This window comes from Vipera ursinii (assembly GCF_947247035.1).
Source record: "Vipera ursinii genome assembly, chromosome: 4".
In the NCBI taxonomy this organism is placed as follows: domain Eukaryota; kingdom Metazoa; phylum Chordata; class Lepidosauria; order Squamata; family Viperidae; genus Vipera; species Vipera ursinii.
In genome coordinates this window covers 98,663,646-98,681,653 of record NC_139514.1, presented here as the reverse complement: position 1 = coordinate 98,681,653, position 18,008 = coordinate 98,663,646, and the positions used below count along the sequence as shown (strand labels likewise).

The 18,008-nt window shown below is 37.3% G+C and overlaps 1 protein-coding gene across 1 annotated transcript in view; it reads right to left on the bottom strand.

Annotated features, from left to right (window-relative positions):
• Window positions 1–18,008, bottom strand: part of ABCC4 (ATP binding cassette subfamily C member 4 (PEL blood group)) — a 212,120-nt gene that overhangs the window by 38,494 nt on the left and 155,618 nt on the right. The window contains exons 27-29 of the mRNA XM_083361690.1: window positions 12,021–12,110; window positions 11,356–11,528; window positions 8,685–8,790 (exon numbers count right to left, since the gene is read on the bottom strand). Of these exons, the coding sequence (XP_083217816.1) occupies window positions 8,685–8,790; window positions 11,356–11,528; window positions 12,021–12,110 (369 nt within the window). The remainder of the gene's footprint in view (window positions 1–8,684; window positions 8,791–11,355; window positions 11,529–12,020; window positions 12,111–18,008) is intronic.

The window sequence follows — 18,008 nt, the reverse complement described above, 5'->3', positions numbered from 1 at the left end:
TCAGGAAAACTTTCCAAATGGTACATATTATTAAGACACTGAATGACCATCCATTGGGGACATCAAAAAATTGGATTCTTACTCTATGCAGGGGCTTGCAGTAGATGGTTCCCAGGATCCCTTGCAACCCTTAAGTTCCATGGTTTGCCATGATGAAATGAAAGAAAAACTCAGCATAAAAATTCAATTTACATCTTATAAATAATGATGTGACTTCTTCTGAATCCATTCTGGCTCTTTTTCATAGTTATATTAGTATAGTGTTAGAAGGTCCAAGGAACTGGATTAAAGAAATAAGGATCACAAGATGAACATCAGTCATGAGGGTAACATGAATTGTTCCCAGAAAAGATGAGATTAGTGTTTAAAATATATTTGATGGGAAAATAAGAGACAAATGACCTTATATATGAAGTATACTATGGTCCAAAAATTTCACCAACAGTTATTATACATATAATTAATACAGATGAAGAAGAGCGTTTTCAAAGTTTAGACTGTAAAACGCTTAATAAAACAGTAATCAGAGAACAAATACTAAGAGATGAATGGAGAGGTTTAATTCGTCACTATTCTGCAGTTACTGAATCAAAGAAACACAAATAATTATGTACCATTAAGACTATGCCATTTTAATGAAACTAAGAAAACACCCTTATTAAGGAAAGCTTTTTTGATCTTGCTTGTTTATTACACAATGAGTCAAAACTTGAGGGAATTTCTCTGGAACCAAAAGATCATTCATATTTCCTGACAAACCTTCAGAAAAAAATAAATCTTCTTGTGATTAGAAAACCCTTTTAAGTATATGATGTGATTATGTCTCCTAACTAATCTCTGGAATATGGGTGGCCAAACCATATATACTTGTTTCCTTATAACAAGGCGCCCATTGGGCACCTTCTTCTTGCCTCCCTCACATAACCTCAAATTCTACACATATTTTTTAAATTAAAAACTCCACTGCAAAATTGGAAAATATAGACATTGCTGTAGAACCTCATTCTATTTCATGAATAATTGGAGATACAGTGTATATTTGAGTAAATTTAGTTTAAGTCACAATCTAAACAAATGTTTCCCCTACCTCTGATCTCAAATACGATAAAAGTAACTACCGTAGTAACATCTTTATACATTACAGAGAAAAGAAGAATCTTCAAGACACTAAGATAAAAAAAATCTATAAGAAAAGTTGAAAGTCAATAGGATGCCAAATAGGATGGCCCATATGGGCTTCTCTACCAAGTCTCTTGTCCCCATTTAATTTTTTAAAAAATAACTTTTAATATTAACAAATTGAAAGCATCAATCTCCCAAATCATCTTCATTTCCTATACTTGGATGCTACAAAAGCTTCATGGGTCTTTCAAGAAGATAAAGATGGAGAACAGCTCCAGCCAATTGCTCTCTTTGCCCTAGAAAAGGGACAAAAGTTGGACCTGACAGTAACTACTTTCAGGGGCCACATAACATGCATTTTGAGACTGCAGTTAGTCATTTTGTAAATGGTCAAAGTATTTCCCGCCATCATAAACAATTCCCCTGAGTGATCATATCATGGATTTTCCAGGTTCAAATTGACCCACTGACCCAAAACGGGTGAGGAATCTGCACTGCCAAATAGTGATCGAGACAAATAAGGTAATTAAAGGAGGAAAAAAAAACCCAAACAATGAAGAGTTAAGAGGTCGTCTGGATGAACGACGCTAATAAAGGTATAATTGTGACCCTCAAATTAGACATTCTGCAGTTAAACCAACAAGTTTCATTCATTTCATTTCATTTCATTTTATTAAATTTATATGCCGCCCTTCTCCCTGAGGACTCAGGGTGGCTCACAACAATAAAAATTAAAAAACATAGAGTAAAAAAATTTAAAAGAGAATTAAACAATAAATACGAAATTACAAAACAATTTAACCCAGTAAAAGCCTAATTAAAAATCGTAGTCAGTCCAGGCCTGCTTGTTCGAATTCAAACCAATTTAGTACCAAATTATTATATACTACATGGCACTGTGCTCCATTATAGCACAATATCATTCACAATGACTAATTGTGGCTCTATGGGATGTCAGGCACAACATTCCTCCATCTTTTGTAACCTTTTTAATTAAAGGAGTCAAAATAGAACATAAAAGATTAATTTCTCAGCTATCCCAAAGCTTTTTAGAACACCTCTATGAATAACCAAGTTGGGCTAGAGAGTTTGTATATGGATTCTCATTTGACTAGAGAATCTTCAGGATCAAATCTGGGAGATAAAAACCAATATTTCAGATAAGGTTTGGGAATAAGCAACTACAGCAGACCAGGCTTTCGACTGGAAGTGAGAAGGCTATTGAAAGAGAACTTTAGCTGAGGTTCTCCTTTTCTTTGGGGTTTAATTGTTGTAAACTTCCTAAAGTTGCTGATAAGTAGCACTATAGACAATCGATGAGTAAGAATAATAAATAATAATAAAATAATAATAATAAACCTTTATTGTCAAAGTACAACATGTGTACATTGAGATTAGCTGAGCCTCCCCCCGTTGCTCTCTCCCCCCAACACACAGTGACAACAAACCCTCCATCCCACCACACCATGTGAACCAACTGCACCACACACTGGCCTCCCAAGTCAATTCTGCATAAGATTATGTCCCATTTAAAAGCCTAACAGCCCACGGGTAAAAGCTATTTTTCAGCCTGTTGGTACGGCTGGCTATATTCCTATATCTCCTACCGGATGGTAGGAGAGTAAAGAGATACTGTCCAGGGTGTGAGTCATCCCTGAGAATCTTCCTCACTCTTCCAAGGCAACGAGCCCTGGTGATGTCATCCAGTGGTGTCAGGGAACAGCCCACCCATGTCTTGTGCTGTGCTCACTACCCTCTGTAATACTTTCCTATCCGCGGCTGTCAGACCAGCATACCAAACCACAATACCATACGAGAGGACGCTCTCTATAGTAGACCGGTAAAAGAGGGTCATTAGCTGTTGTTCTACCCTGTTCTTCTGCAAGACCCTAAGAAAGTGAAGCCTCTGTTGGGCCTTTCTAGCCACCTGAGTTGTGTTAACTTTCCAGGTCAGATCTTCACAGAGGTAGACTCCCAGAAATTTAAAAGAGGAAACTCTCTCTACACAGTTCTCTCCGATGTGAAGTGGGGCAGGTTCCTCCTTTTTTCTCCGGAAGTCTAACACCATCTCTTTTGTCTTGCCGATGTTTAGGTGCAAGTTATTGTTACTACACCATATGGATAGTTTTTGTACCTCCGCCCTATATGCTGTCTCATCCCCACCTGTAATAAGACCCATCACAGTTGTATCATCTGCGAACTTGATTATCGCAGTGGATGGGTCAGATGATACACAATCATAAGTGTATAAAGAGTACAGTAGTAAGCCAAAAAAAATTAAGGCATGAGGTAAGAATTAAAAAATCCCCTGTAACTAAATTGGCATATATAAATGTCCTTCATGATTGTACTCCGTGTCTTTTTATCTTTTTGGCCTCAAAGCCAATCTTCCTTCTCTTGTTTCCATGTCTGATTGGCATTCTTCTTTCAGCTCTTCCTCTTCATCGTTCCACTAAACATCCTTCTCCATATCTCCCATCAGCTTCACACCCTTCTATGGCATCCCATAACATCAATTCTTTTCATGCTGCCTTATCCTTTTTCCTTACATCTGCTTTCATTTCATTCTGTTGTGAGATTAGTCAACCTTCTAATATTTTTTCATGCAGGACTCATTTTTTACAGACATTCTACTTTTCCTCTAGTTTCATTCCTTCTTTTCTTCTTTTTCTGTGTCCATTTTTTTTCTCAAGATCCTTCCTGGATGTTACAAAAATGGCCTGTCCTATGTTCATAACTTCTCATCCTTTGTATCTTTCATTAATGCTGTCAACTTTCAATCACAAAACTGACATTAATTTCATGTCAACTTCCGAAATAACTCTGGGTGGCTTACAAACATTAAAACTAGAAGACGTTAATCTTCAAAACAAACATTTTCTAAGCAGATACTCACCAGTCATCATTCCAATTCACCTTTGGGTCACCAAAATGGTTTATTAACTTTTTCTACTTTTCCAGAATTTTTTCTTACCCATTCACATTGTCTAATCAAAAAATTTTTTTCTTCTGGAGTGAATATAGCACAATTTCTACCCAGACTCCTTCCTAATTTTTCCATGTATACAATCTAATTCATAGGAGTATTACATGTCACTATCTTAAGGATTCCAACCTACATTACACTCATTCATATTTTCTGACATACATTTTGAAAATTAAACCTATACGTCATCTAATAAGCAGGCATATACAAAGAATGAAGGCTACTGCTAAGCTTGTAAGCCGCCCTGAGTCTTCGGAGAAGGGCGGGATATAAATGGAATTAAAATAAATAAATAAATAAATAAATAAATAAATAAATAAATAAATAAATAAATAAATAAATAAATCTTCCCTACAGGTATTCCTCAACTCCATTCCACAAAATCATTCTCAGAATAATAGAGTTGGAAGGGACCTTGTAGATCATGTAGTCCAACCCCCTTCTCAAGTAGGAGACCTTATGGCAAGTGGCTGTCCAGTCTCTTCTTGAAAGCCTCCAGCGATGAAGCACCCACAACTTCTGAAGGCAAGCTGCTCCACTGGTTGATTGTTCTCACTGTCAGAAAATTTCTTCTTATATCTGGATTAAATCTCTCCTTGATCAGTTTCCATCCATTGTTCCTTGTCTGGCTTTCAAGTGCTTTGGAAAATAGGTTGTTTCCCTCTTTTTGGTGACAGCCTCTTAAATATTGGAAAACTGCTATTATGTCACCCCTGGTCCTTCTCTTCACTAAACTAGCCATGCTCTGTTCTTGTAAACATTCATCATATGTTTTAGCTTGCAGCCCCCAAATAGTCTTTGTTGCTCTTCTCTGCATGCTTTCTAGACTCTCAACATCTTTTTTATTGTGTGGTAACAAAACCTGGATGCAATATTCTTGGTGTGGCCTTACTAAGGCTTTATAAGGTGGTACTAGTACCCCATGCAATTTTGATTCAATCCCTCTGCTAATGCAATTTAAGATTGCATTGGCTTTTGGTCAACAAATGGTCAATTCATTCATATTTACTTTAGCTTTTATTTTTCTCTAACGTCACAAACATGCCTATTTTTTAATTTGTTTCATTTATTAGTTCAAAGGCATCCATTCTTTTGATGTCACAGCCCTGTTCACCTTCATAGATCCAGAATTAGCCAAAGAATCCATGACCACATTACTCCATAGCACACCTGACTTAACCAAATACATGAAGATTAAAACATCCAGGATTATTAATCTCATAAACCTCTGTCTAACCATATACTTCCAATACGATGGGCAAATTTACCAACAAATTAAAGGTACATCTATGGGATCCCCACTTTCAGCACTTATAGCAGAGTCATCATGCAACATCTTAGAAGCCATCAAACTGCCACAAATGCAACCCCAAAAATGGATAAGATATGTAAATGAAACCTTCACCATAATAAAAAAGACCAATTGGAGAACACCCACAGAACCATCAATAACATTTTTTAAGGAATCCAGTTTACTAGAGAAGAAGAAAAGAATAACTTCTTACTCTTCCTGGACATCCTGATCAGCAGAGACCACAATGGCAAACTAGAAACACAAGTGTATGGAAAAACTATCCATACCAATCAGGCGCCCCACTACCAAAGCAACAACCCAACCTGTCACAAGAGAAGCTGCCTAAGGACTTTATTTAATGAGCCCAAACGCACTGCAGCAACCTAGAACAGCAGAAAAAGGAAATAGAGCACCTATAGCACAACCAACACAAACCCTTAAAAGAATTACAGTGCCATACATCAAGAATATCTCAGAAAACTGCAGACTACTACAATCACATGGAATCAGTGTAGCACACAAGTCAACTAAAGCCTTCAAAACATCCTAAGCAAACCAAAAGACCCAGCAACCCCAGAAGAAAAAAACAGGAGTCATCTTCAATATACAGTATAAGGACTGCAACAACCACTATGTAGGACAAACAGACAGAAGGACTAGCAAAATGCATCCAACTAGCAGTCAGAAGACATGGTGAAAACTCTTTAATTTCACAATGACTTAACCATAGTTTCAATTGGGAAAATGTGACCATCCTAGACAAAGCCAAGTCCAAAAATGCCAGGGAATTTCTAGGAGCCTGGCACTCTGACAAATTAGCCATCAATTAGACACACAGACATTAACAACCTCTATAGACTATGTAAACAATCAACCACCCAGCAAAGTAACGAAAAGACCAAGAACCTCTCCACCAGCAATCAACACTCAGATCAGCATAGATTAACTCCAGGATTAGCATCAGACCAACAATCAAATATACAATACCCCAAACAAGAAACTGTCAAAGAAGCCAACAGTAAATAGCCCAACCAAAGAATCTCTAAGACCATCCCTATCAACACTAACAGGGCAAGCCACCAGAATATAAACTGACAGCAAACCACACCCCTTACTAGCACTGATGACATGACCTAGTTTGGGTAATGAAACATCTTCAAGAAAACAAGAAAACTCAGAGAACACCAAGGGTCCCTCATTTCAACCTTGAGCTACAAATATTCTCCTTTATTGGTATTTATTAGTTCACACTCTTCACATCCCAAGTTACAGTTTTTCATGTCCAACAGTCATCCCCAATACACACACCCACACACATCTATATATACTTATGTATACCCATATTCACCTGTGTGTGTACGTGTGTGTGTGTGTGTATGTGTGAGGACTTCCACTGCCTGTGGGTTTGGGAATGCTCCATAACATATAGTACTTTTTAAGAAGATAAAGAAAGCAGATTAGATAACCAGATCCAGACTAACTATGCCACATGAAGAATTTTCTGTTCTGGTAAGGGCAGTAAACAGTCTCTTCTGGTACAATTTTGCCAAAACGTCACAAATGCAACCAAAGCCCAGATTTACCCTGTGCGTGCTTATGATATCTTATGCAAGGTCTGATTTTTAATGAACAGACATCTTGTAAACATACATTCCATTGCCTGTGTGCCATTAGTTATGTAGCTGTTGAGAAAACAGGTAGAAGAAGTGACAAATTACAACTTACTAAGCTATTGTTTAGTTAAGCAGCACTTAAAATCGTAACATTAACTCTCTTGTTCCAATGGCATATTTAGAACAGGTGTGGGAACTTTTTTCCTGGCTCCCAACTTTGAAGGGATGGCAAGGGCCATGGTGGGCCAAACCATGTCATAAACAGGCATGGACAAACTTGGGATTTTTTTTTTGCCTCCATGCCAAATCTATTTTACAGTATATACTGCAATGTTTATGTTTTTTCTACCTCAAAATGGTAAGGAACCATGCTGTGGAATTTTGATAATTAGGTAAAGCAGGGAAGAAGGGGTTCCATGGCTACAAGTGGCCTCAAACTTCCATGTTTGCTTTATGGCAATCGGTGCTGGATAGAAGGATTTGCATTCAGCAAATTTTAAAACAGACATAACAAAACACTTATTCCAACTTAATATTCAGATGCCCTGGATTTCCATGCCCTGGATTGCCAGCCTGCATATTAGGTTGAAGTTCAACCTAGAGGAGATGAAATTGGGAAAGGTATTTGACTTAATTGTCCATTTGTCCTGATATCTTTTTCTTCAGTCTCTGACTGACTGCCTGTGTCAAGGAAAAATAATTCTAGCATAACTTAAGTTTTCCTTCTTAATTAATAAAGATGATTTATATCAGGGCTTTTCAACCAGTGGTACGGGTACCACCTCTGGTACAGTGGCACCTGGCAGGTGGTATGCAGCAATCCTAGAAAAGTGGTAGCGGGGGAGGGGAATGAGCTGAACCGGTGGCAGCACCTCACAAGCCTGAGTGAGAGATGGCTGGAGCTGCAGGGCTGTCAGGGCTCAGTGGAAGCGCCAGGATCAGCGCCAGACTGCAGCTGGAGCTCGGCACTGATCCTGGTGCTTCTGAGCCCAGAAGAAGCGCCGATCAACTGGAATGTTGCAGCATCTCCAGGGTCTTGTGATTTACATTCAGATGCTTGGCAACTGATTCATATTTATGATGGTCACAGTGTCCCAGGGTCATGTGAAGTGACCAAAACCTGCTGCAACCACCCAGCAGATGGGGGAATAAAAACCAAACACCCCCCCCACCCCGCCCCCGCTGCCAATCCTCAACAGAAATGCTCACAACAATGAAAACCTCGGACAGGAGAAAGAGCACCGCCGGGCAGGCAGGCAGGTGTTTTGCTCAGCTGTGTCTTGGGGAGCACTTTTTCAGTGCCATTGTAACTTCAAACTGTCACTAAGCGAACTGTTGTAAGTCGAGGACTACCTGTACTTCATCACTTTTTTCCTTTTTTTTTTTGATTAAGTTTTTGACATCTTGCGAGGCGATTGGTGGTACTCGAATGTTGCCATATCCTAAAAGTGGTACAATGGGTGAAAAGGTTGAAAAGCCCTGATTTATATCACATGCATTAATACTCATGTGCATAACTGGAAATGCACAATTTGTGTCCGACAACACATATTATACTTATAAGGGTCTTTGACCAAACTTCTCAGTGAAAGGGAATTAGTAGCTGTGTCTGCATAAAATTTTTGCCATTTCAGCTACCCCAGGATCAGACTTTTCCCTTAATGCTCACCATAATCCTGTCACTGTCGATGATGGTGTTCAGTCTGTGTGCAATTGTCAAAACAGTACACTGGGCAAACTTTTCACGGATTGTCTTTTGAATCAGCTCATCTGTTCTGAAATAAATAACACAAGTAATGTGAAGAGATTATGCAACAAGCAAAACAGTTTCTGCTTCTGGGCACTTTGTTTTTCTACATTCTTTGGCATAGCTCTATGTCAACATGTTTTAGTAAACTGTAGCAGCCAAGTGTATGTTTGCCTTTTAGACACATCGAAGTGTTACGTTACACTACAACACAGCATGTTAGAGCCCTTTGCAGGCAGTCATTTCCTAAGTGAGAAGGGGGAAGAAAATGAGGGTTGTGTTTGACAGAACCCCACATTTCCTTGACTGAATCTAAAAATGTCACTGACATTGGGCTTTCCAGTGCATGTAACCAAATTCTGCAGCGTTCAGATCAAATGCTACTTGCTGACACATTTACACATACAGTAATGTTTGTTAGAAAATTTGTGTAGGATTTTTGTCTTACTAAAGAAAGCCTCGGTTCTTTTAATGAATAATACTGATTGCACGAAAAGTTAATTTGGTGGAAAGACAGTTTAGATCAGATCTACCCAATCTTTTGACTTCAAATTTCATTAACCCAACCAGTGGCAAGGAAATGTAAGAATTCTTGCTCCAAACACCCCAAAAGCATCATTGCCTACCATAAGGCTAGCTACTGCAACCTGTACAGTCTCTCAAATAATTCATTTCTCAATGCAATGCTTCTCTTCCTTCTTTCTCTGTGGTGTGTTTGACCTCCTTTAAATGAAACACAGTGTCCACTAAAATGGCTTTAATATGTCTCCAATTATATCAGAGATAAGGCAAATTTCATGGAGAGTTACTATCATAAAGAGCTGCTACAATTGTCATTAAGAATCTACACTATTCTTTATATATTTTATATTCACTATTAAGTGGACATCTAGGAATTGAGCCAGCTCTAGAAATAAGTTTCTTTTCCTTCTCAGCACAGCCATTATTAGTGCTGAATATTTCAATTGAATTTTCTTTCCATAGGTAAGCCTTAAATAATATAAAGTTAGTGCTTTATACAGTATAAAATAACAACAGCAATATCTTGAAGCAAGTTTCTGAATATTGAGATGACATTAAAAAATAATCATAAGTACTAATGACAATTAAAAGGCTTCCAGTGGTCTTAGTTAAATAGAATTCTCCACTAAATTTCCTCTAAAGGAAAATAAGCTTTATTTGTTAACTTCTTTAATCTACTAGAATTTTTCTAGAATTTTACAGAATTTTAACTGTAATTTACTGGAGACCCAACTTTTAACTAAGGTTCATTGAATGACCAATCTATACAGTATTTCTTTAAATCACTGGATAGGATTAACTAAAATTTAATACGGACGTCACAAAAATAAAATATCATACATAGAAAAGGCATCCTATTTTTAAAAAATATTTTAATTAATTATTTCTTTTAAATAATTACATTTAAATATATTTTATTCATAGTTAGGGTAATGAAACGTCTGCAAGAAAACAAGCAAGCTCAAAGAGTACCAAGGGCCTCTTATGTTTTATTCACTTAAAAAATCAAATTAAATTATAGAGAATGGAATTTTGCCTTCTTGTTCCCTAAACAATTATCAATGTATTCAGTTCTTAATATAGTACAGTAATCCTTGACTTACATCCATAATTGAGCCCGGAATTATGCTTGTAAATTGTGTCCGTTAAGCGGGTCATCACATGGCCAATCCGATTTTATGACATTTTTTGTGGCTGTTGTTAAGCAAAACTGCAGTTATTAAGCAAATGCCATGGTGGTTAAGTTAATCTATTTTTCACAATGGGCCTCTTTAGTAGAAACCAGAAGTAAACACCATTTTTTGACAGAAAAAGTCATAAATTGCAATCACGTGACTATGGTAGACTGCAAACGACCATAAACGCAAACCAATTGCTGAGTGCCCCAAAAGCAATCACGTGAACATGGAAGGGAGAGGTGGCCATCAGAACTTTGAATCTGGGTTGTAAATACCTTTTTTTAGTCAGTTCTCCCTCACTGAATAGTCACTAAGTGACTGGTTTCAGGTTACGAACTGCCTGTATTAGAAATATAATTTTTATGCATTTTCTTAAATCTTAATATTGAATTGTAAGCCACACAGAGTAATTTGCTGAGATGGGCTGCTACAGAGATAGATAGATAGATAGATAGATAGATAGATAGATAGATAGATAGATAGATAGATAGATAGATAGATAGATAGATAGATAGGCAGGCAGGCAGGCAGGCAGGCAGGCAGGCAGGCAGGCAGGCAGGCAGGCAGGCAGGCAGGCAGGCAGGCAGGCAGGCAGAAAGGAAAGAGCATTCAAGTAAGGTCTAGAGAAGGCCCATTGATAATGAATGTGATATTTTGCCAGAATGAACATTTAGGTTTCCCAAAGAGTAATCAGCTTTTGGATTTGTGTTCCATCTGTAATTATCTAATTATTTTTATAATTATTGACACTGTTGCTTTTATAATGGATTTTTGCCATTACAGTAGGTACTTTTCATATGAGACCTTGAGACCCTGTGTAAGTTATAATGACATATAACTACAATGGATCAATATTATAATAATACTAGAGATAAATTGTACTTCCTGTTTACCTTGGGTCAACATTTGCAGTTGCTTCATCGATGATCAGTATTTTATTCTTCTTCAGAATAGCCCTGGCCAGGCACACCAGTTGTCTCTGGCCAACACTAAAATTAGATCCAGATTCTGCCAGCTGTGTTTCCAGTTTGTCAGGTAGTTCTTCTATTGCTTCTTTCAGTTGGACCTATAAGCAATTCATAACAGTAATTCTAACTAAACATTTTCTAAGAGACCACTAAAGTGCTTCACATCTAATTTCAAAATATCCATACTATCTTATCTTTAAAAAGTGCTTCAAAACAAGCAGTTCATAGTTTATTATGGACTTATGACGTTGTGAGGGAGAACACACCAGAACTCACTGACTGAAATGAGTTAACAAACTATGGACATAGTTTATGTGATTTGTTTAATTTGGGCTACATTACCAGATGCCCATTGTATATGCTGAACTCTTCCATTAGCAGCAGTTAACATGCTCATTAATGAGAGACCAGGGCATTTGTAAGCCCAAAAACCTGAAGGACATCAGATTTCCTGCTCATGTTAACAACACTCTTGGCTCAGGTCATTCTAAACTTACCGTGATGTTAGAACAAGGCCACAAAGAACAATTTAACAGAAGTCTTCTGTACATTAGAATACATTGGAAAGCCTTGTTTTTCAGGAAAATTACCTCTTCTAAAGAAGTCCACAGGTCTTCATCACTATACTCATTGAAAGGATCCAAATTTTTCCTCATAGTCCCAGTAAATAAAGCTGGCTCCTGAAATACAAGAAATTTCCAGGCAAAATATTTTAATTCATTAACCCTGATGTTTCTATAACAAAATATTAAAGTCTCTTAGCTCATTTAGGATAACTAAAAATAGTGTATGGCAGGAATGCATGTTCAAACAGAAATGTAATAAAGTCCCAACAGCTTTTTTTTTTCAAGGCCAAATTGTGAGATGGATAGATAGGCAGACGAATATCGTAGAGGTGCTGAGAGAAAATAGAAAAAAGTCTTAATTGTTTTTCTTCCCAACAATTTTTCCATAAGCAACTTTCTCTTCCCAAACATTTCCTGTCTAAAGGATTACTAAAATGCATTTGTTCCCTATCTCTATGTGACATCCTTTTGTAGCAAAACAGACATGGAGATACAGAGCTCCTATTTAACAATGTCATTTCACAAAGTTGCTTGGAAGAAATTTTTAAAAGTATAACAAAGTGTGTAATATACAAATTCTTTCCTAATGGAAATGCAAGTTTATTGCTACCCGATTCTAATCTTAGAACACAATAATAAAATTAAGCTTTGTAAGTGAACTGCATCTGTCAGCATTTGCACTCTCTGACTCACATTCCTTTTAATGTTTGATTTTCAAGGCACAAAAGAAACAGATCAAATTCTAGTAGTGTTATGTTATAAAGAAAAAACTGACTACTATACAGTCTTTTACTATAATACAGGTAGTCCTCAACTTATGATCACAACTCAGCCCAATATTTATGTTGCTGCGAAATTTGTTAAGTGAGTTTTGCCTGATTGTACAACTTTTCTTGCCATATTTGTTATGCAAATCATTGCAGTTGTTAAATTAGTTACCCAGTTGTTAAGTGAATCTGCTTTCCCCATTGTTTTTGTTTGTCAAAAGGTTGTAAAAGGTGATCACACGACCCAGGGACACTGCAACTGTCATAAATGTGAGTCAGTTGTCAAGCATCTGACATGTAGATTTCACTTATTGTAGATCCTTTCCTGTTGGGAGGAAAAAATCTTCAGGCTACAAATGATCATCAATTTACTACTAGTGGTGGAGATGTCTGGTTTCATTGAATGGTGAAACTAAAATTAAATTTAGATTGACTAGAGTTGGTGGCTCCCCTTCAGCTAAAGTAAGTACGGTAAACACTCAATTCTGTTAAAAGTAGAGTGGTTAAATTAGTGAGAACAGGAATACGACAAGTGTGCTACAGTTTAATGCAATACATATGCACTGCAATCCATAAAGTACTCATAGCTTGTCGAAATGCTTAGGATCTCAGCTTTTGTCCAAATTTAAGGTCAGGATCAGTTTGATCAACAACTCAAATGTCAGAACACATTAACATTAGAACTGTGCAAGGCTTCAATCTAAAGGCAAAAGGTTGTTTCACAGCACATGGGGAAGTCCACAAGTGTGACTTCTTAAAGCAGATGCATCTTTTTTGGGGAAAAGATTGCGGGTGTCTCCATGCATTCTAAGAGAGCTTTTTTTTCCTGCAAAGAGCTGGGTATTTTGAAAGTTGGGAGCCTCTCATCCAAGAAGTTTCTTCATTTCTGAACTTTCAGCCACTTTCTATATTCACCTTTCCTCTTGCTATGAGAAGCTACATTTACTTCTCTAAATCTCAGAGTTGACACATAGGTGAGGATATGTGCACCGAAGACATGGCATCTGCAGACTTGTCACATCCCAGTTCAAAATGGTAGTTGGGCATACTAGCTCCAGTGAAGGCGTATTATGACTTGTTCAACCAAAAGATAGATATTTTTGATGTTTGTCACACATTACAATAATATCCCTGTCTTAAAATTCAGTCAAAGTCAATGCCAAAATAAATATAATGGGGCAAGGACGGAGGGGACAGACTAATCAGCAGTAATAATTATAATAAAATTAAGCCCAAAAGGTTAAACTAGGTACTGCAAAACTGCAATTTGCCCTATAGGTGACCACTATAGTAGTGAAATGACTTTAGTTTCTTCTGACAGGCTCACTTAAGGATACATATTTCAGCTTAGCATAATAGTTCAGCATTGCCTAGAGGTATTCAACTGTCTCAAGTGTCTTTAATCATTTTCATAAGAAGCAAATGCACAGGTAAAGAAAGAGTGTAGTGCAATGATTAACTGCCAATAGATTACAACCCATGAAGCTATTTTTATTTTAATGGTGTAGTAACGTATGCCAAGTTGCAAAGCTCTTTGGATAAAATATTTTCAATGCATTTCTGCCAGGTTATAAGGTCTGTAAAATCATCACAGGCAGAAGAAATGTGCAGTATAATGTGGTTTTGTATTCTCCTTTAAAGTGCAAGACAATGTAACAGATTTTTCATTACAAAAACAGCAATTCCTGCAGTATAATTTTAATTACAAAAGCTTTTGATCAAATGGGTTCAATAAAGCATTAAAAATGCTGATTTTTTAATATAAAAATCTTATTTTAAAAAATCTATTAATGGTATTAGATGTATATTTCAGATATTGTGGAGATGAACTTCCATTTCAATTTTTTAATAGTTTGGCAAAATGGAAAATTTCAATTCATAAAATCTTTCTAACTGCTATAAAATAGTAGGAGCATACTGCAGAAGAAGATAAGGATAGTTTTAATTTCAGCTCCTGGCAAATAGTTATATAAAAATGGCCTGTTTCATGAGAGGAAGCTCATAAGCTAAACCTATAAAAATGATAAATTACAATCAGAGAAATAGATATTTTTGCCTCAAAGGACTGATGTTAACTAATACAAGTTTCATGAAGTAGCATCTAAAGAACCAATCAGAATCATATTTTTCAACCATGGCAACTTTAAGATGTGTGAACTTCAATTCCCAGAATTCCCTAGCTGGCAAGCTGACTGGATAATTCGGAAGATTTAAGCCTACACATCTTAAAGTTTCAAAGTTGAATATGTCAATGAAATTTCTCTGTGATCCAGGTAGAGTTGTCTGGAAGATGAGTCATGAGTTTCTTTTTTGGTGTGAAATATTTCGGTATACTTGGATAAGCAGCAAAACATTTCAAACCAAAGAAAAAAAAATAGTCCAGCTGCCAAGATTCCAGATTCCAAGATTAAAAAACACTAAATTAGAAGTTAGCCAGCATTATAATTTCTGGAACATTATTAGCTCAGTAATCATTTTAAGTATAGATATAAGAAACTACTACAATTTGTGATACATGGACCTTTAAATGCCACTCGGTTGGTTCAGAATGCAGCAGTTCATGGGTTACCTGTTAGAAATTATCTGGACCACATTACTGTGGAGTTGTGGGTCCTGCACTGGCTTCCAATAGGCTTCCAGGGGCAAGTGATAGTCTTAATTTTAACCAATAAAGCTCTTCCTGGCTTGGCACTACAATACCTGCGTAGTCACTTTCAGTACAATACCTGCATAGTCACTTACAGGTGAAACTCGAAAACTTAGAATATCGTGCAAAAGTTCATTTATTTCAGTAATGCAACTTAAAAGGGGAAACTAATATATGAGATAGACTCATTACTTGCAAAGCAAGATAGTTCAAGCCGTGATTTGTCATAATTGTGATGATTATGGCTTACAGCTCAGTAAATTAGAATATTGTGAAAAGGTGCAATATTCTAGGCTCAAAGTGTCCCACTCTAATCAGCTAATTAAGCCATAACACCTGCAAAGGGTTCCTGAGCCTTTAAATGGTCTCTCAGTCTGGTTCAGTAGGAATCACAATCATGGGGAAGACTGCTGACCTGACAGTTGTGCAGAAAACCATCATTGACACCCTCCATAAGGAGGGAAAGCCTCAAAAGGTAATTGCAAAAGAAGTTGGATGTTCCCAAAGTGCTGTATCAAAGCACATTAATAGAAAGTTATGTGGAAGGGAAAAGTGTGAAAGAAAAAGGTGCACAAGCAGCAGGGATGACCGCTGTTGTTATTCAGGGTCAGCCTGTGGGTTTGGTAGTTGGGTCGGACGACTCAGAGGAGGGGGAGGAGGGGGGTGTTGAAGAGCTTGATGAGAGCCCCCAGCCAGGCCCCTCTCATCTGGTCACGAAGCAGACCCAGCTGTGTGAGCCTGACAGCGTGGATGAAGATGACCCACAGCTGGCCCTGTTCAAGGACGCCCAACGCAGGAGGCAGTCAATCAGGAGTAAACAGAGGAAGGCAATGGGGCTTCTTGGAAGGAGGCAGAGAGAAGCCACGCCCTGAACTGTATTTAAGGGGGAATGCGTGGGAGGGCTGGTTTGCTGAAGGCAACCGCTTGAAAAGCTCCTGTTTCTTGGTTTGTGTCTTGTTTTATTTGTTTTTGTAGCAATAAATTTGGCAGGCGTAATTCCAGCCTCTTGCCTTCTTGTAAAAGGGGTTGTCCCTGCATTTTCTGCAGGGCCGGTAGCAGGCTGGTACAGAACAACCACAGCCTGGAGATGATTGTCAGGAAAAGGCCATTCAAAAGTGTTGGGGACTTTCACAAGGAGCGGACTGAGGCTGGAGTCAGTGCATCAAGAGCCACCACACACAGACTGATCCTGGACATGGGCTTCAAATGTTGTATTCCTCTTGTCAAGCTGCTCCTGAACAACAAACAACGTCAGAAGCGTCTTACCTGGGCTAAAGAAAAACAGACCTTGTCTGTTGCTCAGTGGTCCAAAGTCCTCTTTTCTGATGAGAGCAACTTTTTTTATTAAAAAGTTTTAGAATACATTTTATCTTTAACAAACAACAAAAACAAAACAAAACAAAAAAGTAAAGAAAAAGAAACCCCCCCCAGCCCCCTTCCCTCCCACCCTCCCCAACCCTCCCCAACCCCACCCTCTCTTTCCCCTCCCCCCCCACTTCCCAGAGCAGAATACAGGGTATAAAAATACTAACAATCATAATCTAGCTTACGCAAACAATCCTGAACTGTATAGACTATCGAACTTTAACTCATATAGATAAACTCCAAACATATATATATATATATATCATATCAATAATTATTCAAAAACAAGATAATACTTTTCAATCTACCCAATAAAAACAATTACAAATAAAACAATTTATATCAATTGTCTAAAGCTGTTCTTCTTCCCAGCTAAACTTTAAATTCATATTATCCTGATATATTATACAAATTAAAATACCATAGATTACTTCCAAACTTAAAAAATTTTTTATATAATCACATCATTCTTATATTCTTATATTCTATTACCTACTCCAATATTGCCCATAAAAGTATTACAAATTAATTTCAATCACACATAAAACAATTTATATCAGTTTTATAAAACTATTCTTCTATCCAACTAAACTTTAACATACTAAAACCAAATTTATACAACCTTTCCTTCTCCTAATGTATTATACAACTTAAAATACCATACATTACCTTCCAGGCTTAAAACTTTCCATCCAAATAACAAAGCATAACCTACAGAATATCAATAAACACTACTACAAATCTTCCCAATTAAATTTTCATAATCATCTTAAAACTAAAGCAACACAAAATATTATATAATTATTTTATAAGGGTGAAAAATGAATCCCCAAATACTTAATCCTTCTAGCATCCTTATTACATTATTATCTCTTGCAATTATGCAGCTAAATCCTCAGGTTTGCTTCATTCTTCCAGAAGCAGCACACCTCTTCCAATTTCTGGCCTTCTCCCGTGGTGATGAAATTTGACCCACTCCTGTAGCTTTCACATCTGTCTGCGTTAACCCTTCAACATCTTGTGGATTCTCTCTGGAACGTTGAGGCTCTCTGTCACCTTTTTTCTTTGTAGACTCCAAAGACGATATGGGGACTGCTTTTAAAACATTACTATAAAAGTCACGTGCCTGAATCACCGTGGTAAGACAATGCCTCGTACCTTCATAAGTCACCACCATACCCTCTGGTATTTGCCATCTAAACTTAATATCACGTCGTCTCAATTCTTGTGTCA